General features: G+C 41.0%; 1 protein-coding gene across 2 annotated transcripts in view; it reads left to right on the forward strand.

Moving 5' to 3' along the window:
• The first annotated feature begins 603 nt into the window (after positions 1-603).
• Faxc (failed axon connections homolog, metaxin like GST domain containing) overlaps positions 604-23,324 on the forward strand; it is a 71,732-nt gene continuing 49,011 nt past the window's right edge. Inside the window, exons 1-4 of one of the 2 annotated variants that reach the window (XM_047559502.1) lie at positions 604-719; positions 1,220-1,341; positions 6,839-6,974; positions 17,223-17,419. In XM_047559502.1, coding sequence (XP_047415458.1) covers positions 1,235-1,341; positions 6,839-6,974; positions 17,223-17,419 — 440 coding nt within the window. In that variant the 5' untranslated portion in view covers positions 604-719; positions 1,220-1,234. Of the gene's footprint in view, positions 720-1,048; positions 1,342-6,838; positions 6,975-17,222; positions 17,420-23,324 lie in introns of those variants that run through there. The other variant, XM_047559501.1, reaches the window with a different exon arrangement.

Raw genomic sequence — 23,324 nt, forward strand, 5'->3', positions numbered from 1 at the left:
ACCAACGTTCTTGCTAAAATTTGTGTATACATCAACTTCTACAAGACTCGGCCTGTTCTTTGTACTTAGGAACATTAAAAAAATGAATTCAAAGAGGGAAAAACACTGAACGCTTTTTCTGCACCGGGAGGCGTGTGAGTGGGGTGGGGGACAATCAAACCTATATCAGCGAGTTTCCCGATAAAGCTTTAAAGTGGAAAGACTTAAGCCGGGTCTGTCAGAGGGAAAATTTCTCTACCTACACTACATTTTATCATTTGTCAAACCATGAGCACACCGCCGAGACCTAAGTAATTCTTATTTTTAATATAAGCTATGCAAATACACAGCGCTTTCCGGGCGGCCACACAAGCTGGATGCCCGACCTTAATCCGGGCCCTTGTCCCCAGACCCCGCCTGGTGGCGTTTCCTGGCCGCATCTCCGCGCAGCCCGAGGTGAGTCCCGCGCGCTCCCAGCTCTCTGGCCTGCGGGAGGGGCTGGAGCGAAGGCGGGGAACGGGTCGGGGAGTGGGGAGACGCAGATCCAGGCCCGACTACAGCTTGCTGGCGGCGGAGCCGCATTTTCAGCCACCTCCGCAGCCCCTGCCCTCGCCTGGCGAGCGATTCCTGGGCGTGCCTCCTGGAGGCACGGAGCCCGCCCGGCGCGCCCCTGCCCTGCAGCTCCCGCCCGGGCGGAGGCCGCCGGACCGCGGAGATGCGGGGCGGGGGCAGGGCGCGGGGTAGGTGACTATCCCGCCTCTGTTTCCCTGCCCCGGGGAGCAATGACATCACGCGGCCTTCTCCAGGCGCCGACACAAAGAGCGGCGCGGAGAGGCCGCTACTGGGGCAGCCGGCGGCCGCTGCTGCGGCTCAAGGCCCCGGGGCCTCGCCGGCCAGGCCAGCCGCCAGTGGCCTGCAGCCTTCCTCTTCTTCCTCAGCCTCCGCCGCCTGCTCTGTCTCCGTCGCTCGCGCCGCCCGCGCCGCCCGCGCCGCCCGCGCCCTCCGCGCTCAGCTGAGCCCGCGCCGGGCCGCGCCGGCCCCTTCCCATGCGGGCGGCGCGGGCCCTGGGAGGGGCGCCCGGAGCCAGCCGCGCAGCATGCACTGGGGGGTTGGCTTTGCCTCGTCCAGGCCGTGCGTGGTGGATCTGAGCTGGAACCAGAGCGTCTCCTTCTTCGGCTGGTGGGCCGGGTCCGAGGAGCCCTTCTCCTTTTATGGGGACATCATCGCTTTCCCTTTGCAGGATTACGGTGGGATCATGGCAGGGCTGGGCTCCGATCCCTGGTGGAAGAAAACCCTTTACTTGACCGGGGGAGCTTTGCTGGCCGCAGCTGCGTATCTGCTCCACGAACTCCTGGTCATTAGGTGAGCCGGAGAGAGGGCCCCGCGCACTGGCGCCGAGAGGGGCATCTGGCCAGGGCAGGGCCTGCGCTAGGGGGGTGGTCCTGTGCCAGACCCTCGGCCACGCCGCCCACATGCACAGGCGTCCTGCCCTTACTTTCCCCCAAAGGCCCTCTTGGTCACCTGGCCGTGAGGGGCAGTTTAGTTGGGAGAATTAAACTGGTACTGGGAGGAGGAACATTTGTCACCCAACCGTTCAGTGCTAGAAGCAAAAATGCTCTGGGTCACTAGTTGTTATCCAGCAAAATACTCTTGAGTAATATCCTTAGGAAGATATTTGTAACAATAGAATTAGGCTTTGTAGAAATACTAAGTTGCACTCTTGTGAAATGCCTTACTGGTTTTATAGATAATAATTTTGGAGTACCAACTACTAGCCTCATCTTTTACTTAAAATGTTAGTTCTATACTATCCCTCCGTGTCAACATCTTCAAGAAGCTGCAATTGCAAAAGCTCTAGAAGCCGGCGGGTTCCTGTTAAAGATGCGTTACTAAATGTAGTCGTGTGCAGTTTTGGTGCAGTCTTAACCTGGTTATCTGTTTGTCTGATACTGAATGCTAAGTGCCATCTTCAGGCTTAAATATCACAGTGTGAGCAGTAGAAGATCCAAGGGTAGGACTAGCACATGGGCGTGTTTGACATAACACGGAGTCTCCCAGGGCTGTAAACAGTTGCATCCGCTGCAGCAGAATGTTTACAGAATTGACATGGAAATTCCAGAAAATGGAGACCCCTGCTGTTGGTACATCCAGTCCCACACAAGAGATCTTCATTGGTGTAGAGTAATAGCACAGGATACTGAGGCAGTCTTTGGCTAATTGATAATGGCAATTTATGCTTAAAATTTTCATGAGTTTCAGCTTTGAGCCTGGAAGATTACCTGAAGCAGAGCAGTTTTCAATAACTGAGATTGTCCCTCCTGGCCAGTATATTCTGAAGATGAAGAAATGTTCCCACACCACCTTTTTTTAGGTGGACATCCAGCACAAGATGTTATTATAACAAAGACAGTGGCAGGTGACCTTTAATGGGTTTGCAGGGATTCCAGGAGGGCATCCTGACATCCTGACTCTATTTTGAATATTTCCTATGTCTGAAAGGATGAGAAATAATTTAGGTCTGAGAAAATGTGTTTGTTGGCTTTCATATTATCTAATCACAACTGAGAATTGAGAAGTTCAAGTGTGTTACACATTTAATTATCTTATCTAGTGCTTTGGATCTACTTGAACCACATAAAAAAATTTAAAGTGAATTATCTTCCTAGATTATTCCATGTTTGTGCTAGTTTTGGAACTCTATTTCAAGTTAGGTTTCAAACCATATAAAGAACATTTGTGCAGTATTTTAAGTGGTAACTAGTTGTTCCTGAATTATATTCCAGTGTAAAACCCTTGAAGGTCCTGGACCATGTGGCTTCTGAGCAGTTTTCCACTTTGGGGAGGGAGGAGTGAAGGCTTCACAGGGCTGAATGTAAAGATGACTTAAATGACCTTGCAGAAATAGTGGGGAGCTCAGAGGTCACTTTGGGATAATCCACACTGGGGGAGGTGTGGTCCCTGCACTCTGTAGAACCCTCTGCCCATAGACAGTTCCTTCCCCATTTAGGGGAAGTCCCAACACTAGATATTTATGTGGATTAAGGAGTTTCAAATCCTTAGTTTTCTCTCTCATTTCCTGACAGGTGTTTGAGATAATTGCTAATTCCTGCTATAATGCAAATGATAACAAGGTGCTGCCCATGTTTGAAAACTTGGGAGGGACTCTGCACATAGGTGCTGTGGATTCATGATTGCACTTACTCCTAATAACTGTTATTTTGAGGCTTGATCTCCATTTATAGAAAGGAAATTTTGACTGAGGGAAGTTAAGCAACTTGCCCAAGATCACATAGTAGGAGTTGTAGGATCCAAAAGGGTGAATGTCTGTCCATGAGTGGAGCTTGTGCTCTTTACAGTGCCTCCTAGAAAGTACCCATTCTGGAAAGTCTTGTTGGAGGAATAGAAGGAGAAATGTGGGAACCAAGGCATTGCCCAGGGAAAGACAGGCCTGTAGTGGGGACCTGACATCCTACCAGCTTCTAGAACTCTGTCCTAGAAGACAGGAGGACTGAGGCTTCAGAGGTTACAGAGGTTATAGAGACTCTCATTTAAGGTCTGCTTCAATTGCCTGTATAACTCAGGCAAAACAAAACAAAACAAAATCTGAAATACATGGGATGGAAAATACACCTTGAAATGACTACATTGTTTGAGTTCACTGGCAGTTGCAATTTATTCTGTGCTCTGCTTGGACTGTCTGCTGCACAGACTTTACCTAGACCTATGGTTGTGTCTTGGAGTGGAAAAATAAGATGACAGGTGAGAATTATTTAGAAAGTCTTGTTAATGAGTATAACCAAAGATAATTTAGTAGGGAGATGGGTGCTTGTCTGGGATGACATTTGAGATTTTATTCATGTTCTTTTCTACCACCATATATTGTTCCAACCCTCTATTTTTCCTGAGTGGAAATTAATCTGGGAACTATTTTAAATTAGGCATTTGGAAATTTGTTGTTTGTAAAGTGAATGATTAAGTAATGACTTCATTACTAGTAGCTCATTTGTACTTCTGGCACTCTGACTCTGCCTGTCTTAGAAAACTTACGTAGTGAATCAAAGCAACCCATGAATCAACATCTGATCTCCCCAAATGGACAACCCACTCATCAGCCATGCACAGAGGCATGGTCATCTGGGATATCCTTAGCCACACAGGTAGGAGCTTGTCTCCTGCTAGAGTGACTAGTTGGTGCTCTGCAGGTGTTATCATATACAAACCTCGTTACAAGGCCACTTCATAAAATATAGCTGTACAGGAGGCAACCCACCTGTCTTCTAAGCTAGAGAGAGGATTCTGATGTGGGGTGGGGGGCAGGTCTCTTGACCCAGATTATCTGGGTTTAAATTAAATTCTGCCTCTGGCCAACCATGTACCTTGTACATGGTAGTAAGCTCTTGATTACTCAGTTTTCTCATCTGCAAAATGGGGATAATATTTGTAGCCTTCCTCATAGAGTTGATTTAATGTGTTTTCACATGTGAAATGCTTAGAAGAGAGTTTGTCACATAGTGGGCATTCCGTAAAGCTTATCGATCACTAGCTATTATGGACAAATGGTTTGCATAGTCTAAATCAAAATGATTGTGCTGGTAAAATTAGTCAAGGAAGTTTCCATTTTGGTATCTTTGAAGTGCTTAAGAACTTGAGAGTTGGTGTTATTAAAGACTTGATCCTAAATTGGTGTTCTTTGGGCAAGTTATTTAACTTCTTGGAGATTTAGCTTCCTTGTCTTCTATAAAATATAAATATGGTATGGTGGTCTAAATTTAAACCATAATAATACTCACTTTGCAGTGTTATTGTCAGAATTAAATAAGTAAACATGTATGCTGTATGTAAAGTCACTGGCATATAATTAGCAGCCATTCTTATTATTATCCAAATTAACGATTAGAATTAGATGTTCTGTCCAGTGTAGCAGGGAGTTTTATATTTATCTCCTTTCCTTTCAGTTCTTAAAATCTTGCCTCACTAATTTACATGAAAATACTTTGTGATGTGAATTACTTTACTGGACAAAATCAGTTAATTTTCTTTGCATGTGAATGTTTATTACAGCTTTCTTCATAGTTGCCCAAACCTACAAACAGCCAGAATGTCCTTCAACAGGTGAATGAATGGACAAAATATTCTGCATCCATACAATTGAATGTATTCACTATAACAAGGAAAAGCCTAGAAAGCTGCAAACAGTTATTTGAGTATCAAGTCTATAGTTTATGCTGACTAGGAACATAGTTGAAGTGGGTTCTTGACTTTAATATTTGACCTCCCAATATTTCATCTAAATGAAAACCTTTGTTTGTGAATATTGCCAGAAAAACAGCAAATATTTTTATTCTTCTGTCTTGATTGATATTTTTAAAATGAGTCATTCTGAGCTCTTCAAGTTGAATGGGCCCTTGGGTGGTAAACTTCTTCAAGAGAATTTGTTCAACAAAGTGGAGACTGAAGTAAGCAAGCATCCATGTAATATGACAAAGATGATGTCTGGATAGGTGTAGAATGTAACTGGGTTTCTGATGTCTGATGTAGGTGTAGAATGTAACTGGGTTTCCTACAGTGGAAACAAAATCTCAGAAAGGGTAACCGGGAAGAGGGAGGTTTATCTGATGAAAATTGATAGGTAGAATGACAGATAGAAGTTACCCTGGGGGGTGTTATGTGAGTGGGGCTGTAAGGAATGAAAAGGTTTTATAGCTAAAGGAGATAAGACCTCTGAGGATATCTTTTTGGATAAGAATAATTTCCACTATTATTTAATCCTTGACATCTCACTAAATATTTACAGATATTCCCTTATTTAATTCACATAATAATCAATACAGAATTGGTGTTATCCTCGCTCTCCAGGTAAAGGGAGGAAGAGAGGCCTAGAGTGACATGGCCGAGAGGAAGCAGGGCTTGAACTTGACTCCAGGTGTCCAGATTTGGAATCCCGCATTTGTTTTACAATGTGGTGGCTATTGAAAAACTACCCAGGAAAGACCTCCTCACCCTGAAAAGGAACAAAAAGAAAAGCTGTATATGCATCTAAGGCAGGAAAAAGGAGAAAGCAAGGGCACTAAAATATGAGCTGTGGGGCCAAAGTGGGCACCTTGTGAAGATTCGGAGAGTGCGGAGAGAGAAAGAGTGAGAGCAAGGGAGCCAACCCAGAAGCACTTTTTCATAGCACTTCAAGTGAAAGTCCAGGTGGGGGGCCAGGAAATTCAATCTCAGTTCCTGCAGACTTTATCACGGCACAACAAACCTGCAATGTTATTTCTGAGCCTTAACAATGAAGACACTATTTCATAGTATGGTCTATGGCCAAGAACATAGGTGCTGACTACCTGATACTGTCCAAGTTCTGACTTGGAGCAAGGTAATCTTCTGTGCCCCAGGTTTCTCATCTGTAGAACATGTATGGTGACAATACCTATTTCATTAAAGTTCTTATGGACATTACATGAAGTAATACCTTTGAAACCTCCAGAACCATATATGACACATAGTCAGCACAAAGTATTGTTTCTGTCTCTTCAACTTGTTCCTGGCAGTAAATATAGCCAGCTGGAGAAGAGGTGGACCCATCCCAGAAAACATGCTTCCTACCCATAAGCTACAGGTAACAGAAGGAGGTTGATTTGTAGTTACTTTCTTGAGCCACTGGGGTCATGGTAATAGCAAAGTTTGCAAAAGCTTCTTGTGCTTTGACTAAACTTCCATTCTCCAAGTTCTGGGTGAGGTAAGCCCCTGCAGTAAACACTTCTGCATGTTTATGGAGGACTACAACCCTGCAGAGTCCTCTCAGCAACTAAGGGAACTAAACATATAACATGCAGATTGTTCTTTATTTCTGTTTTGGTTTTGACAGGAAACAGCAAGAGATTGACTCCAAAGATGCTATTATTTTGCATCAGTTTGCAAGACCTAACAATGGTGTCCCCAGTTTATCTCCTTTCTGTTTGAAAATGGAAACTTATTTAAGGATGGCTGACTTACCCTATCAGGTACTTGTTTGCAAATATGTTTTATTCTCATGACATCACTATCAGTCATCAGGGGGAAGTATTTAATATGCAGTGGATGCCAGAGGAGGTGGGGTCTGAAAGTAACAGTCCCCAATCCTTAGATGGAGATACTTGATTGCAGAATCTGTTGATTTTACGTCCATTTTAATGATGGATCAAAAAAATGAATTTTTGTGGGATCCAGGGCCATAATATTTTCCTCTAACATAGAGTATGGTTAATGGTTAATGGTTCAAATAGGCCTCCTGGGTGGCTGTTGATAATGGTGAGTGTGCCATTGCCTGATGGTTTTTCTCCTCTAGGTTTTCATTTATTGAGAGCATTAGATTTTGTCTCTCATGGATTTGGTGTTAGAGGGCCCAACAGGCATCTGGTAGATATTTGTATATATTGTGAGAGCTTTTCCACAGTCTGTTCAAGTGGCTTTCAGGGAAACACTTGCTTATTTCAGCATTTAAGAATGAGTAGAAGAATGCATATAAAAGTATAGATTTCCCTGAGCAATGCTTGAGTTGTTTCTCACAAATTTACATGTTGTGTTTTCATTGCCATTCAGTTCTTTGTATTTAAAAAATTTTTCCCTTATGTTTTTCTTTTTTACTCAAGTTCTAGCCTTATGGAATTTTTTTTAAGCTTTGATTTTTGTAATTGTTTTTAATTTTGTGGTCAGATAAAATAGTGTCTGCATTCTTGGTTCTTTGGAATCTATTGAGGTTTTTGCGTAGTGTGTGGTTACTTTTTAAAAAAATAGTGAAATAATTAACTACATAGTAGGTAGATATAGAGTTCTTTATATATCTACTTGCTTGAACATGTTTACCTTTAGGATTTTTTTATAATTTGAATTCTGTATAGTCAGATATTGAGGTGAATTCTCTGACTCTGTTGTGCTTGAGATAGCTTTCTCTTTTTGTGCATTTATTTCTCATAGGCAATGCATTATTTATATTGAATCTAAGTCTTTTAATTGGTTAGTTAATCTGTTTATACTTATTGTAATGACTGTTTTGTTTGGACTTGTTTATAACATTTAATATTTTTCTCCTTACTACACTTTCTTTAAAAAAATTTTTTTTTCTCATATCTTGCTTTCTGGTGGATAGATAAAAACTATTTTTCCTGTCACTTAAAAGAATTCTATTTTGTTTTTGTGGTAACTGCTCTTAATACCCAAATTTGTGTTTATTTGTTACAAGTTATTTGTTAAATTATTGAAGTCTGTATTTACCCTGCAATAATACAAATACATTAGCAGTTTGCATGTACTCTGGGTCTCCTTTTTCTCCAGTCATCTTTCCAATTGTGTTGCTGTTTAACATTTTAATTCTGAAATTTGGGCAGTCTTTTCCATTTTTGTTTATTATTCTTAGGCAATACACTCTACTGTTATTTGACTAGCCTTATTGCCCACATATCTTATCCTACAGAATTTATCTTTTTATTTGAATACTTCTTTGGTGAATATTTTCAGAGTGAGTCTTTATATGGTGAACCTTCAGTGGCTTTGAGTGTCTGAGCATCTTTATTACAACCTCACGTTTGATAAGTCTGTGTTCAAAGTTTTTCTCCTTCCATGTCTTTTTTACTTGATTGTATTTTTTACACTGGTGTTACTATTTGATTCTCATGGAATTCCTGTTTTAAAATTTTTAAAAATTTTGTTCTAATTTGTTATACATGACAGAATGCATTTTTGCATTTTGATAAATCATACATAAATGGAGTATAATTTCTCATTTTCTGATTGTACATATTTTAGGATCACATCAGTCATGCAGTCATATATGTACATGAGGTATTAATGTCTGTTTCACTCCTCTATCCTCCCTACCCCCATGCCTCTTCCCCTCCCTTCACTCCCCTCTACCGAACTAAAGTAACTATTCTTCCCTAGCACCCCCACTCCCACCCCTTACTGTGAATTAGTGTCTGCATATCAGAGAAAACATTCGGCCTTTGGTTTTTTGGGTTTGGCTTATTTCGCTTAGTATGGTATTCTTCAGCTCCATCCATTTACCAGCGAATGCCTTTTAATATTTTAATATTCTTAAGTTCCACTGTAATGTACCTTGGTGTGGGTTATTACTTGTCCTCTTTAGTCTTTTATAAACGTGTTTAATCTGAGTTCTTCATCTCTTTTTAATTCTAGGGAATTAATGATCTATTTTCTAAAAATATTTTCTTTTCTATTTATTTGTTGTCACCCACCCCCATTCCTGTTCACTATTGTCTGTGTATTAGAATCTGTGATAGGGTTTTCTATTTTTTCATGCTCTATCTTTTAATTCTTCTCTGCTTTCTGGGAGCATTCTCTCTGAACTTGTATTGCACTGCTTTATTCTGTTCTTGTAACCAGTGTGCTATTTATCTTATCTGTTGTGTTCTTGATTTCAGCTTCAAAAAGCTGAAAAACTCTTACTGATCTCTTTATCCCTTTGAGGGATAGCTGTGTTGATTAAAAGCTTTCTGTCTGTCCCAGGAATTCTACTTCATACCATACATATTTAGCGTGTATTGGCACTCCTCAGATGTCTAGTTATTCTGGTTTAAGAGTTTTTACCAGGGATGCCAGCTTCCTTGCCAGGGCACAGATAAGTTCAGGCTATAGATTATGTGCCTCTGAGGACTTAAATAAAAGGAAGGAGGTGAGCTCCTGGCATCCCCCAAACACTGTGGTCCTTTTGATTTGTTGCCACACATCCAAATGACTCTCACTGGTCTGGGGTTTACTTTAGGCTATTACAAAGTGGAAGCACTGGGAAGAGGTGTCTCCTTAGGTTGCAACAGACTAGCTGGTGGGCTGTCCCCATAAGGATATTACTCCTCTAACTCCTGACTTCCTATACCCTGTATTTACTGAGCCAGTATAGAAAAGGGGATGGAGCCAGCACCCTTTTAAGTCTGTGCTGGAACAAGGTGATCAACACACTTTCAGCTTGAAAAGTGCTGTGATGGAAGTCTTCTGGGAACACAGTGGAGTAGCACCAAATCAGGACTTCAGATGAGGGGATAGGAAAGGAATGGTATGTCTAGGAACAGAAGGAGCGGGGGTCTTTATATCTAGGACCTGGATGCAAGGGGCGAATCTGGAGAGAGAAGCAGGGAGAAGAGTATACAGGACTTACGAAGCTAGCAATAGTGGAGAAAATAGCACTAAAAACAGACTTGAATCATCTAAATGCATTGGATCCGATTTGGAAGATCATTGTTTAGCTTGGTGTTGGCAGTCAGCATTTGAGGATGTGTCACTGAGGGACGTAAATTGAAGGAAGAGATTGCTGCCCAGCAGTTCCCTGTCTATTCCATCATCGCTCACCACATCACTTCACTTAGTCGTGACAGCTTTTGGGTAATTAGAGTCCAAAATGTGGATGTTATGAACTGCCACCAGTGGCTACTTTAAAGATCTTTTGTGTTCTCCCACCCTTAACGAAGTAATCCTTAATGAAATAATCCTGCTGTGAGGACTACTTTGCCCATTCCGTTCTTTCCTTCAGACCCTCAAGTGCTGACTGTTAAAGACCTCTCTCTACCTGCCACCTTTGTTCCTGTTTCAAAGCAGTTCCTTTTAGTAAGTGTAAGCAAGCAGCAGGATTCATGCCCTGCTATGATGTCTGACTTCTATTACAGCGTCTTTAAGAAGACCTCATCCCTTCCAAAATTATTATTGTTTTTAAAATATATCTTTAAAAAAAGATCATGTAGGGATAAATGGAGAGTGTTCACTGGGTGACAGAGCCTAAAGGAAGATGGTTGTATTGTGTAGAAAGGAATGCTGTGAGACTTCCCGGGGTTCCCTGAGCACTCTGGGCTGTCAGCATGGGTTTGTGGGTGCAGTTGCACCTCAGTCATGCCCTGGAGGTGCCCCAGAGCCCATTGCTGGGACTGATCAGTACAAAGGTGTTTTGTCCAGGACCCAGGGAACTCTGCCTGCTGCTCCTTCCTTTCCCTGTTAACATCTAAAAAAGACAAAAATGTCCTGTTCCTAAGATCAAGACTTTATATTTGAAGCTTTTTAATTTTTTTAACCTAGATGGGAAAGGAAGGAATATTTGATGACCATCAGTAGAATATTACAAGATTGTAGTTTTTTTTTTAGTCCCTGATATATTGGACATATTATTTTTTTAAAAAATCAAGATATAAATAATGATAATTCAATTTAAAAATATTTAATTTTGTAACAATCATAGATTCACAGGAAGTTACCAAGAAATGTGCAAGGACATATGATTAATTAAAAAAAAAAATCCCAAGACTGAGTAGAACAGTGGTAGAGTACTTGCCTAACATGCATGAGACCCTGGGTTTGATCTCAGCACTGCAAAAACCAAAAGCAAGCCAAAACAAAATGAAAAACAAACAAAACCTTCTGAAAGTAGCTTTACTGTTTTTCTGATTACATATAGATAGCATGCGATCCTTGTCTAAATTTCTAAATTTCAAACATTACAAAAAAAATTTAAACAGTAAGTGAAAAGCACCTGACATTCTATTAGCTAGAGATAACCATAACATATTTTTTGACTATCTTCTGTACATTTGTCTAGATATATGTAAAAACACCTACCTCGTTTGATGTAACTGGTTGTATAAAAAGCTTCTATTTCACAAAATAATTCTTCTTAAATAAGAGAAAGCAGAAAGAAAATTCTCCTTTGGAACTCCCTGCCTTGGCCCTTAGCCCTAACTCTTGATTTCTTATTTATTTTTTGATCTTATCTCTCCCCTCCATTTTTGTGGTTTGATTTTTTTCTCAAACTACAGACAAGTTAAAAGAATATTACAGGGAGCATTCCAGGTCCTTCACCTGGACTCACTGATGGCTAGCATGTTTCTTTTTTTGTTTTAATTCTCTTTATGTTTTCATCTGTTAACCTTTTTTTAAAAAAATTGTTTTTAGTTGTAGATGAACATAATACCCTTATTTTATCCATTTATTTTTTTATATGATGCTAGGATTGAACCCAGTGCCTCACGTGTGCTAGGCAAACGCTCTACCACTGGGCCACAACCACAGCCCCTAACCTTTTTTTTAAAATAATTAATTTGCAAGTACATTGCGGACATTATGACCTTTCACCATACAGACTTTAGCATGCGGCTTCTCCAAAGAAGCACATTCTTTTCTACAAAACTACAATGTGTAGTGAATGCATGGATTTTTTTCCAATGTGTTATAATCCTTGAAAGGTGCTTAAATTATTTCAAAGTTAACCAATGAAATATGTTTCCTTATCATTCTAGGTGCAGTGAATGAAATGGATAGCAATTTAGCTGAAAAGTTGGGGGCTGTTATAGCAAACCAGGGAACCATGATTCTGAGATCTCTCCTTGAGTCTCAAGTTTTTCATCTCTAAATGGTGTTGATATAATGTTAATATAACAGATGAAGGTGTTCTGTCAAACACCTCATGTGCATTCTCTCATTCAAAACTTGCACTGTTATCCTCATTCTGTAGATGAAAAAATTGAGGCCCAAGGTGGATAAAGGGAGACCCAGGGAAGTCCAAGGTCATACAATGAATAAATGATGGAACCAAATTTCAAAATCCAAAGCCTATGGCTTTTCTGCTGAGCTGATAATGTGTACATATAGCTGCATTATTCGCACCTGGAACAGACTTGTAGAAGGCAACATCAATTTAAAAAAATTGTCAGAGGGGCTTGGTGGAACTTGCCTGTAACCCCAGTGGCTCAGGGGGCTGAAGCAGGAGGATCAAGATTTCAAAGCCAGCCTCAGTAATTAGTGAGGCCATAAGCCACTCAGTGAGACCCTGTCTCTAAATAAAATACAAAAAAAGGACTGGGAATGTGGCTCAGTGGTTAAGCGCCCTTGGGTTCAATCCCCAGTACCAAAAAAAAAAAACAAAAAACCCCAACGAAAACTGCTTTCAGAAACTATCCTCAGTGGACTAGTCAGGCTCCAATTTCTTAAATAACCATAGGCCAGGAATTCCTTAATATATTTCAGGAAGTTATGGAAAAATAAGTATTATTTAAAAAAAAAAAATTTTTTAATCTTATAAGTAGTATAACCACACTCCAAAAAGCTGAAATGCATGGGAAAGAAATGATCACCTTTATTTCACTCATAGTCTTGCCAGTTACTTTGGACATTTTTGTGAGTTCCTCCTTTTTAATTCATCTAAATTTTACTTAGATATTATACTGTCTCTTTAGCTAGTAAGCAAAATAACATTTCTGATTATGCAAATATACTAGAGCCTTCATTTCCATAAAAGTTGATCACTTATTTTTATTCCTGTGTACCAGTTTTAGAAAGTGGTCAAGATGAAAAATGTACCAAGGACCCAGGAGAGGATGAGGTGTAGAGGTAGATGTGGGAACTACTGTTCTGCAGGGGAGTGGAATATATACCACACAGTGGAAGCCTGAAGGAAGGGCAGATAATGAGTGTACCCTGGGAAAACAGTTCACTATCAAGGTGACATTAAACTGATTTTTTTTAGGATGGATAGGACTTTGCAGAGGATGGGGAGTGGGATTCTTGTGAAAGATGTAGATGTGCAAAGTGATGTGGCTGGGTATAAGCAGTTGGGTCAGGAGACCAGGAGTATTGATATCCAGTGAGGCTGGGTCTAGATCGTGTCTGTCTAGCTCACACATCAAAAGTGTGAGGGAGGTTAGAGATCTACTACAGCTATTAGATAATTTTGAGCAACAGAGTTCTTATGTCTCATTTACATCGCAAAGAATATCTTCAGATGACATTGTGGAAGGCAACATCTGAGAATGACGAGTCTAGAAAATGTGTTAGGAAGAGCTATCAGGAGAAATATGTAACAGAGACTATGTTGTATTGGAAATTTACATCTTTAGTATACAAATTACAAGAATGTCAGATGTGCTAGTAACTTTTAGAAGTATTTGACGTTTCTTGTTGTTAGCATCAAGGATAATGTCTAGGCCTGCCTTGTGGGGTTGTGTAGGTTGCTTACTGCATAACAGTGTCTACCTGCCAAGATATGAAACTTGGCACGGACTGCATCTATTCAGTTGAGGTTTCATTTTCTGAATTATATCAAGGCTGCATGGCTAACAGTAACCTCAAGAGTTACTACCCATTTTCAGACAAGGCCTACTTTTCATTCTTTATAATGAGCAGTGAGATAAAGTGTGAAGTATCAAGACAGTAAGAAGCAGAGACCAAAGTTCCTTTTAGTCCCTGTCAAAAACAGTGGTAAACAGCAGTTAGCTGGCATCCACTGTGGTTTTCAGCCTTCCAGAAAGGTGTTATCACCCACTGGTGGAGAAGCCCATGACCCTCACATGTAGCCCAGGCCCAGTCCTGTGGGCACAGATGGATGACTGCCCTTAAGGGCCTTGATATCCAGGCACAACCCCATTATCTCACTTGAGGCCTTCTGTGGCCTGGTGTTCTTTAGTACGTACTACACACAATGTGCAGGAAGCTTAGTTCCTAGGTGCAGAGAGACTTGTTCTAGAAGTTTTGCAGTTTTTCTGTTTTTTGTTTTTGTTTTTATTTTTGTTCTTTTGTTATTGTTTTGTTTTTTAATCCCTTGTGGTAAGATTTATTACTTGGCTTTTGGGAAAGGCATACAAGAATCTGGGTGTGATTTAGGTAAGAACAATTTGAGCAGTAATCACCCCTGCTAATCCCAAGGATGTCACATGAGAAACAGTAACTTTTTTCATCTCTCTTCATATTTTGCAGTTTTAAGCCTAAAAGGGGAATTTGGCCAGCAGTCTTCTAGAATGGGTCCTCATAGATTTTTTTCTGTTATGACACATCTTTGCAGAGATGGATTTTTTTTGTCTAGGGCTTGATCCAGTGGTTCCTTAATTTTAATTTTGTTTCTCTTCTCTAAGAGAAAGGGTAGAGATGTGCCCTCAGAGCAGGGGTTGGTAAATTAGGGCCTATGGCCTAGTGGGCCTGTGAATGAAGAAGAATTTCTATGTTTTTAAAAAGCTGGGATCAGGCTGGGGATATAACTCAGTTGGTAAAATGCTTCCCTTGCATGCATAAGGCCCTGGGTTCTAATTCTCAGCACCACAGGGGGAAAAAAAAAGTTGGGAAAAGGTCAAAAGAAGAACATTTTTGTATTATATTGGAACCAGAAATGCTCATCCACTTATGTATTGTCTATGGCTATATTCCTGCTTCAAGTGCAAAGTTGAGTTGTTGCTGAAGAGACCATTCAGTTTACCTGAAATATTTACTACCTGGCCCATTATGGAAAATGTTTGTTGTTGGGTGTGGGGGTGCATACCTGGAATAACAGATACTTGGGAGGCTGAGATAGAAGGATTGCAAGTTTGAGGCCAACCTTTGTAACTTACTGAGGCCCTGTCTCAAAATAAGATTAAAAGGTCTGGGGGGTGTAGCTGAGTAGTAAATTGCTTGCCAAGCATGTGTCAGACCCTATATTTAATCCCTAGTACTGAAAAAAATTATATGATGATATCTTCTTTAAAAAAAATCTAAAACTTTATTGAGATATAATTGACAGGCAACAAATGGCACATATTTTCAGTGTCTAATTTGATAAGTTTTGACATAGATACTCATGAAGCTGTCACCACAATGAAGATGCTGCATGTATCCACTGTCCTCCAAAATTTTCTTGTGCCTCTCTAAAATCCCTTCTTCTTTCTCCTTCCCATCCCTCACTATCTCCAGTAACCACTGATTGGCTTTCCATCACTATAGACAGTTTATATTTTCTAGAGTTTTCTAAAAATAGAATCTGACAATATGCTCTGCACTTTTATACAACTAATTTTATTTAGAAAACTTATTTTGAGATTCATCTATGTTGTATCAATATTCCTTTATTTTTTATTTAACTGAGTAGTATCCATTATAAGGATATGTTAGATTTATTCATTCATTTACTTCTCAATGGGAATTTTTTTTTCCTGTTTCTGATAATTGCAAATAAATCTTCTGTGAACTTTTGTGTATGTCTTTGCGTGGATGGACATTTTCTTATCTCTTGGGTAAATGCTTATAAGTGAAATGGTTTGACTATAAGGAAGGTTTATATTAGTTTTTTAAGAAACCATTAGATGGTTTCAAAGTAACCATTGTACCATTTGACATTCTCACCAGCAGTGTGGTGTGGAGAGTACTAGTGCCTCCCTAAGAGCCAGTATTGACCATTATTCAACAGTGTCTGCACTATCTATTTGTATAAAGTATGAGGAAGAGTTTATAATAATCAGGCTACTTTAGACTGTGTAGACTTCAACAAAATGGATTCAATTTAAACAGTCAACTTTGGGGCCTAATGATCTGATTTATTAAGAAAAATGGGGGGCTGGGGAGATAGCTCAGTTGGTAGAGTGCTTGCTTTGTAAGCACAAGGCCCTGGGTTCGATCTTTAGCACCCAAAAAAAAAGAAAAGTGATTGAAGACATGGAATCCACACAGAATCCTCTATATCAATGTTAAGATCTTTACTTTTTATGCAGCAAAGAATGCATATCACTTTGTAATTTTAAACATCCATAAAGTATGTGACCCTCACCTCCACCCATTCTGGGATTAAATCCTCTGAAACAGTAAGCTTTTAGCATGCATACAAATTGAGGGGGAACCTGTCAGACACACAAATTTCTGGGTGCCCTCCCTAGCATTCTGAACCAGAGGTTTGGGTGGGGCCCAGGAATCTGCATTTTAGAGATGCTGTGCTGCTGTGTTGGGACCTGTTGCAGCACTTTTTCCTACCTACGGATTACAATTGTAGGCACCACTTGTTTCCAGTGTAGCGGTGTTAAACATTATTCAAGTGTAAGATACTGGATTTCAAATGAGTTTTTTAGTAGCCTTGTTAGCATGAGCCTCTTCATTATTTATTTTTACTTTTTGCATTTTTGGGATAGTTTATACATTAGAGCTAGGCTGACCATTTCAACCATCTCAAACTCTCCTTTCCCTGTCCCCTGCCCCAGGATCTTTTTTTGTTTTGCTTTTTTTTTTTTTGGTCAATAAGCCAGAGTCCAGAGCCCATGATAAAATTTATTGGAGAAATATGGGAGTAAATTGCTATCTTCATTTAAGCTAAGAAGGTTCCCCATGGTAACCATTTATTGTCTTACGGAGTTTATATGCAGAGTTCACTCACTCGAGTGGTGCAGTCTCTGTCGCACATAAGGTTGGACTGCTTGTTTCTGCTACTGATACAATGAAATTTAAATAACAACATTATTTTTCTCTCTTTTAAAATACGCTTTATTTAGAACTATTTTGGTGGAAAACTCTCTGCTCAAGGGAAAATGCCTTGGATTGAATATAACCATGAAAAAGTTTCTGGCACAGAATTCATTATTGACTTTCTGGAAGAGAAACTTGGAGTGAATTTGAACAAAAACCTCGGCCCTCACGAAAGAGCTGTGTCACGTGCGGTGACCAAGATGGTGGAGGAGCACTTCTACTGGTGAGTCCCCTGTGGGCGACAGTGAGTGCCCTGTGGGCACAACCCTGTCCTTCCCATAGGTAATATACCCTGAGTAAGCATGACTGTAAAACTTTATTATGGACTCTGAAACTCGAATTTCATTTAATACAACCTATTCTTCTTTTGATTTTTTCCCCCCCAACCATTTAAACATGTAAAACCTCTGAAGCCCACGTGCTACAATTTGCTGACCCTTGATCACTAGCTGAGGGGATACATCTGTTGGTTGGGCTCAGGGCTCTTCATCAATACAAACTGCTGGATTAAAATCCCATCACATCAGATACATGGAGGAGGCAGGGAAGAGCACTTAGAGGCAGAATTCCTAGGTGAAATAGATTGCACAGCCTTTGCGAGCTGCTGTCAGTTTTTCTTAGTGAGAGTTCTCTGTGTTCCAGAAGTGAAGCATGCAGTGACTTTGCCCTGGTGGCCTGGCTCCTACTTAGCATTCCTCAAGTTTGAAGCATCACGGAGTTCTGCTGCCGAGCTGCCCCTGTTCTGCTCCTTGTTGCCTTGAGCTGGCAGGTCTGCTCTTCTTCCTTCGAAAGCTCATTTTTCAGGTGGGGCTTTCCCCCCTTCTTTCATCCATTTTCTGGCATTTCTGCATTTTTCTTTTCTTTTTTTTTTTTTTTTTTGCAGTGCTGGGGATTGAACTCAGGGCCTTAGTGCTTGCGAGGAGAGCACTCTACCAACTGAGCTATCTCCCCAGTCCTGCATTTTTCTTTACTACCCTGTAGATGAGAATGGATTTCTCCCTAATTTCTATAAACTTTATCTTCTCCCATAGATTTAATAAAGAATTGTTAAGTCCATTTTTTTTGACATTATTTGTTACTCCTGGGCCAGATGCTGGTCCACTAGCTTTTACCAACTGCCTCTCTCCTCCTGAGAGATACACTCTACGAGGGGCAGATTGTAGAGGATTCTTCCTCCTCAGCTCCAGGTTTCATTCGTTCCGCTCTCTTTCTAAATGGAAAATTTGCTGTTCCGGTCTCTCAGATTTGAACTGACCCTCTATTTTTCTTCTCCTTTTCTTACTTTTGGTTCTTGCTTAGTTTGTTCTGGAGCTGACCTGAGCTCTTCATCTTCTCCCTGCTCACTACAGAGGTAAAGGAAAGGTGATCAAGGAGGGAACAGGGGGGTAGTGAGGCAGGAGCACAAATCAGTGTGGAAGAGATCAGACTTAGTGTTCTGGAATATACCTGGCTCTGTTATTTATGATGCAGATGGAGAACTTCTGGGGTTCCCCTCTCAGAGTGTGGACCAAAATGCATGACTTCGTGTGATTTGCTTGGCTTCCAGAAAGATTTGTGGGACAGAACACATCATACTTCCTTGCCATGCTCCTGACCCAGCTCTGCAGTGATGAAGGGAAATGAAGAACCTACACAGGGCCACCCTGACCCTTATATCTTCTTCTGTCTGACAGGCCTCTCCCATGTCTTATTTGATAGACGGGCTCATTATGTGGGGTGTTATTACCTTGTTGCCAAAAGAACTGAGGCCCTACATTTTAAATGATACTTTAGCTACAAAGTATCTGTGGTGGCTAGAAAATATGTATTCTGGTTAGCAAATTTTTGATTCAGCAGAATTCCCCACTCCCACACGACATTGTCTTTTGCTCTGTGTGTGCATGTGTGTGTGTGTGTGTGTGTGTGTATGTGCGTGTGTGTGTATTTTATATAACTTCACTTCCTGGTAGAAATTCATGGATGGTTTCCCTCACCATTGCTTCTTTTCACTAGCCCTCAGCTACTACCAGATGTGGAGAGCAGGCTGTGGATGTGGGTCAAGTGTGGGAAGTTGGCAGGTGGTACCCTGGTAGAGAAGGATCTTAGTTTTAAGAAACATAAACTTCCAAGTGCTTTTGCTTGGAGATTTGCTTGGGCTATATGTAGACACTTCTAAGGATGATTTTATTTCTCTAATTCACCTTTTAATTAGAAAAATATTTGGGGGAGTTTAGCTCTTGTTTCTTTCTTATGCCTATTCAATTGTTAATTGGAAGAAGACATAGTGAAGGTTGGAGGGAGGGTCTTGATTAGGATGCAGGTAACTAGTGACCTTTCAAAATCATATTCCTAATTCTTTCTATTCCCTTTAGTCTCTAGTAGCAGCAGGAAAAGCACCGCTTTCTGTTTCTGAAAATTCCTGAGCCTTTAGCCAACATCTTGCTTTGGTGAAACCCTGAAGAGATTCCTGAGAGCTCTAAATCTCGCCCTGTTCCCACAAAAATGCTGCAGGCAGAGAGCCTCTGACATTCTTCCCTTAGGCTTCTCTCCTCCTTCTCTTCTTTTGGTTCTAGCAACCACACCTAAAATGTGCACCCCTGGAAGCCTGGGCCCAGCATAGGAAACTGACCTCATTATGTGGGAACATATTACAAGTATGGGTTTTCTGTGGGATCTTGTTAAATTCTGACAATCATTGAGCTTCTGGTTTGTAATGTACTCAGAGGTGGGAGAGGAACTGCAGTAAGCCCACTGTGTTTAACTCAGTTATTGAATGATCTGGGGGTTTCAGATATGTTTTATTTGAAAACATATCTGAAACTTTAAAAATTCTCCACATCAAGTATAATTTTCTGGGCAGCAAAGACGATGGAAAACTCTCATTATGTAGCATCACATCATCCTGAAGCTCTGTTTTAGTCTGTTCAAATAAGCACACTCAGCTGTAAAGTGGTTTGCTTGCTTTTGAAATCTATACAATTACATCCCACTTGCATTATAAAAGCTATTATTGAAGATGAAGAAGACAGTTTTTTTTTTTTTTTTTTTTTCTTATCCCCTTTGTCCTACTGGATGCCTAAGTTAGATCTAATGCGGGGAAGTTGTTATAAGGGGTGTGGGAGAGACAGGGCATCAAATTACTGGATTCTGGAACTGGTTTTGGGCAGCACTGTAGCTTCTTCAGTGTGACATACTGCCCCCTGGTGGACATCAGTGAGTGCCTTCCTATTCTCCCAACCCCATAGAGAAGTGTGCAGGGAGGGTTGCACTACCAGACTCTGTAGTCATAACATCTGCAGATATAGGCATTGAAAGAATGAATTAATATTCACTTCTAGTTTGGCCATAATTTAAAGATTTTGAGCTTGAAGTACTTTTTTTTTCTTTTTTGGCAGTTCTGGGGATCAAACCCAGGGACTCATGCATGGTAGGCAAGCACTTTATCACTGGGTCACTCCTGTGTGACTTTTTTTCTTTTCTTTTTTCCCAATACTGGGGTCTTGCACATGCTAAGCAAGTGCTGCTACAACTGAACTACATCTACATTCTCAGCCCTATTATAGATTTTTAAATTTTATTATTATTAGTTTTTTACCGTGCTGGGAATCAGGGCCTCACACATACTAGTCAAGGGCTTTACCACTGAGCTATATTCCAGCCCTGTGTGACTTTTTTAAAAAATATTTTTTAGTTGTCAATGGATCTTTTATCTATTCCTGAGGATTGAACCCAGGGTCTCACACAGGCGAGGCAAGCACTCTACCACTGAGCCACAACTCCAGCATCCCCCTTGTGACTTTTGATGTAGTTTCAGTGACTGAGGGAGATGGGTGCTTTTTTAAAATGACTTACCCAAGAAGATATGTTCTAATAGGCAGGACAGACTCCCTGACTGCACCTCGATTAATATGTTCACCTTGTCTTTCTTTGCCATTCAGTTTTAGCTATAATGAGGGCTCCTGTTTGGAAGGTCCAATCTAATGCTCGAGAAACTTGGTGAAATTACAGAAACATATCAAAAGCTCCTCTACCATCTGGCAAATATTGAGAGTACAAGAAAAAGATAGCAAGGATGTAGCCCACAGAGAGAGAGGCTTTCTCATGACTCAGAAGGCCATGTTCTGAGACTCAGTTGTTTGTACGGTTTGCAACTTTCCACATGTCAGTGTTCATTTCTACCTTGGGCCTGGCGCCCCTTAGGTTATAGTGAGAGATACCTTCATTAAAAATATCAGGGATCAGCCTTTCTTTGCCTGTTTTTAAAAAGTCTCTTTTAAAAAATATATGAGCAGATTTTATCCTTCTGTTCTAAGATAATCTTTAAAAACTCTTTGGCCCCATTTTTGCATGAGAGCTCAGAAACATTAGTTGCAATAAGGAGAGTGAGTACCTCAACTTCCTGAAATAGACTTTCCAATGATAAATTACTTTAATTGCTTAGCCTAATCTACTTTCCAAATCCGCCCTTCTTGCCCTCTTCAGTTAATAATTCATGATTCCCTGTGCAGTGGGCTCCTTCTCAGTGGAGAGGGAGGAGCCACGAATCCCAGAAGAGTGGCAGCCCTTTCGTCACCCTTTGTAGGCATTTCTCCTTTTTCCATTTTTCTGCTTAAGTGTGTGTCATCACTTAGAAACACTACTTAGCAGTAGTTGGCTCAGAGTGAAAGCCTTTTTTTTATTCAATCAATAATTCGTTTTTCAGCCAACTAAATGAATGACTACCAGTAGCCAGGCACCATGTCCCTATCCTCAAGTGGCTCACAGGCTGAAGGGAGACCGACATCATGCCTCTGCAATGGCCATTGTAGGGGGCAGTATGAAGAATGGAGGGAAGGCAGTGAGAACCTGCTAGAGACAAGAGGGAAGACTTCCCAAAGGAGATGGTGTCATGACGAGGTCTAGGGACATCTGGAGTGACTAGAAGGGGAAGATTAGGATGTCCAGAGAGATGGGGGAGTCAGCATGTGCAAAAGTGTAGAGGTAACAGGAGGTTTTTGGGGGAGTGTCTTGGTCCACTTGCAATGCCATGACAGAATAGCACGCACTGGGTGACTTACAAAGAATAGCATTTATTTCTCTTAATTGTAGAGGACTGAAAAGTCCAAAGTCAGGTGCTGGCAGATTAGTATCTAATAAGGACCTGCTTCCTAGTTCACAGACAACCATCTTCTCCCTGTAACCTTAGATGCAGAAAGAGTGAGGGAGCTCTTGGGGTTTTTTTTCATAACGGCATCAGTCCCATTCATGAGGACTCTGCCCCTACTACCTACTCACCTCCCAAAGCCCACCTCCTAATACATCTCACTGGGGATTAGGTTTCAACATAAGAATTTGGGGAGGGAGTGACATAAACATTCAGTCTCTAACAGGGAGGTGAATGTTATTCTGAATGGCTGGTTCATAGGTTACATGGGAGACAGTGCAGAGATGGGGCCTAAGAAAGGCCAGACCAAGGAGGAATTGGACCATGAGAGCAGTGAAGAATGCCTTCTGGGATTCATGAAAAATAGGTCCTGGGATTCTGGTCTGGGTGAAGAGAAGCAGGTTTGAAGGGTACAAAGATGATGAGTTCAGTTTTGGCAATATTGGTTTGCATTTCCTGAGAGTCACCCATGTGAGATCCATGATCTCAGGACAGAGGTATGGACTGGATATGGATTTGGGAATCAGTGTGAAATCTTGGGTGTGAATTAGATGACCTCATCTCTGTGGAGTAAGTAGATAGGAGGATGGAAGAAAAGAGGAAATAGATAAAAATCTTCAGAACTTGTGAGAGGTGGGAGGAAAAACAGGATAGATGTAGGCTAAGAGAATTCCAAGAGAGAGGCCAACAGTATCAGATGCTGTAGGGAGTTCTCAAAATATAGAAAGTTTTATTTGGATGTTGCAACAAGTGATGATTAGTGACTTGGATGAGACTGATTTTGGTGGAGGGAGTGGAAGCTCCACCTAGTTTTCAGGAGTTTTGGTTGTGTGAGGAGGTATATGGTTGGTTGTAATGATATGGACGCATGTTCCGAGTGATGTCTTCTACCTGGGCTAGCTGATTTGGGAATCTGTGATTCACTCGTGTGTATGTGTGTGTGTGCGCGCGCATGTGTGCAGTTGATAGACACTTCATTGGGCTTGACCCTAAAGAGCTGCTTGGC

This window comes from Sciurus carolinensis, chromosome 7 (genome assembly GCF_902686445.1).
Source record: "Sciurus carolinensis chromosome 7, mSciCar1.2, whole genome shotgun sequence".
Lineage (NCBI taxonomy): Eukaryota > Metazoa > Chordata > Mammalia > Rodentia > Sciuridae > Sciurus > Sciurus carolinensis.